General features: G+C 41.4%; 1 protein-coding gene across 3 annotated transcripts in view; it reads left to right on the top strand.

Annotated features, from left to right (window-relative positions):
• The window catches only part of LOC106816439 (uncharacterized protein C05D11.1-like), a gene marked incomplete in the record, with an annotated part of 31,977 nt that overhangs the window by 12,663 nt on the left and 17,097 nt on the right, over positions 1-2,217 (top strand). For all 3 annotated transcript variants that reach the window (XM_014821058.1, XM_014821057.1, XM_014821059.1), the window contains 1 exon segment: positions 1,090-1,299. In XM_014821058.1, the coding sequence (XP_014676544.1) occupies positions 1,090-1,299 (210 nt within the window).

The following is a 2,217-nucleotide window of genomic DNA, read 5'->3' as shown; positions in this document are numbered from 1 at the left end:
TCGCCATCTTTGATCAAGCGAGCGCACAGCGAGCGCACAGCGAGCGCTCGTGTGTCGTTCAGGAGGCGCTGCGTTCGTTCATCGAGCGTTCGCATCGAGCGCTCGCTCTCCTGAACACGCCTCCGGTTGGCAGCTAGATACGTCAATCATCTGCGACTTACCAAATCCACGAGGCCATATTCCAAGCTTTCACACATAGGCTAGTATTCACGCGTGCACCAACGCTCACAAATGCCCTAGACATGTAGGCCATAGAGAAATATACACGAGGCGGGTGCACGTCCTGTTTGTCGTTGCAGTGAAAACGGTGTAAACATGTTTTCCCATTTTCGTCGTAGGGAAATATGCACGGGGAAGAATAATTCTAAAATAAACAATCTCCAATTTAAACGCTCCGGCGCCTACAATTTAAACATACCGGCGCACTGTTACACTCCCAAAAAAGTGAAGGATTTAAAAACTAGCAGTTTTAGCATAGATTTATCTCAAATATAAGATAAGTAAAATATACTTGCCCATAGAATCTTGTGTAGTGAATTGTTTATAATTAAGTTTAATTTGCTAGCCATTTGAATGTAAATTGTGTTGCCATGTAAAAAATGTGCCCACATCCATTAGTGTGTGCATGCTTGCCTGTACATGCATATATGTCTGTATACCTGCAGGTTTCACTTTGAGTCTTACTATACATGGTGTCTTCATTACTTAAAGTGATTACGTCACCGTAAATAGTAAAAATAAAATAAAAATTCCCGCTTTTTTACAAAATGTAAATAATTCTGTTCACTTTTTATGGTTAAATTGCTGCATTATACTTCCTATTTTACTATATTGTTCGATGTAAAATACACTCGTGACTCATACATAGCCCATAGCAAGCAATTAATGTCAGGATCATAATATCAAATCGTCCAGGTTTTTCGGATTTTTAACTAGTTGGGAAACAATCTTATCAGGTAAGAATTTGACGATACATTTAGTCCCGTTAGTACTTACTTTTAATGTAAAAAAATGGCAACAAAATTTTTACAAAATACACCATAGAAAATTCGTGACGTAATCAATTTAATTACATGTTTGATTTTAAAGGAACCTGCTTACTACACTGAAGTTCATCATGTCAATGGGGATGGGGAAGATGCAGGAATAGTGTACTGTGAAATGCAAGCCAGAGAGAACACTGGTGAGAGCAAGGCACATCTGGCTATGCTTCGTGCTATTTATCCAGGAGAATGTGGATATAAGTCAGAAACTGGTGGTATAATGGAAAATCTAAGAACAAGTACATCTCACAAGAAGGTATGTGTAGTCTCTGTTAAATTTATTAGGATCTCATCATTTAATTAGTTAATTGATTAATTAATTTGTCATCATTTAGAAGCTGGGCAATTAAGAGCAGTGAACTCTAGGTTAGGCTCATAAAGTCTATGTCCCCCAGGGTACTGCCGGAACGTACCCTGGTAACGATCTAGCTGATATGGTTAGGGTTAGAGTTAGGGAGTAGGCGTAGGCGACTCCCTAGACTCGTTAGTGGAGTAGGCGAGGTACGGTCCGGCATATTAGATAGTAGTATTTAGTACCAGGGTACGTTTCCGGTACCCAGGGTACGTTCTGGCAGTACCCTAGGGGACATAGACCCTATCAGCATAGGTTAGTGCATGTGCAAATGTTGTACTGAAATAGTATTTCAAAGTTGGTTTGATTATATCAGGATTATATCTTAATTGGTATGTTGCCAAGAAAGGTATTATAACACTATCACTATTTTTTAGCTCAGCTGACGAAGTCAGATGCAGCTTGTAGAATCGCATGATTGTCCGTCCGTCCCTCCATCCGTCCGTCCGTCAACAGTTGGGCACAAATCTTAACCACGCGACGTACGGTCTTGATATTCGGAACGTCGGGGGGGATCGCGAAAAGGACTCGGGATGTCGAATTTGGGAGGTCAAGGGTCAAAGGTCAAGATGTGTCAATGGAGGGGGAATATTTCTCCCTTAACTTAAGGTATAGGAGGAAATACGGAATTGCGGCACAAATCTCAACGGCTCGACCTACGCTCTTAATATTCGATGTGTAGTGTGATGGGAAGAAAACCCATTGCCAGCGCGAAATTGGAGGTCAAAGGGCAGTGGGGGAAAGGTCAGATATCAGACATTTTCTGAGGACATGGTCTAACGGACCGAGTGAAAACCTTTTTGTTTCAGCGGTGACCTACCG

This window comes from Priapulus caudatus, unplaced genomic scaffold, assembly GCF_000485595.1.
Source record: "Priapulus caudatus unplaced genomic scaffold, Priapulus_caudatus-5.0.1 Scaffold1377, whole genome shotgun sequence".
Classification (NCBI taxonomy): domain Eukaryota; kingdom Metazoa; phylum Priapulida; class Priapulimorpha; order Priapulimorphida; family Priapulidae; genus Priapulus; species Priapulus caudatus.
This window is presented reverse-complemented; position numbering and strand designations above follow the sequence as displayed.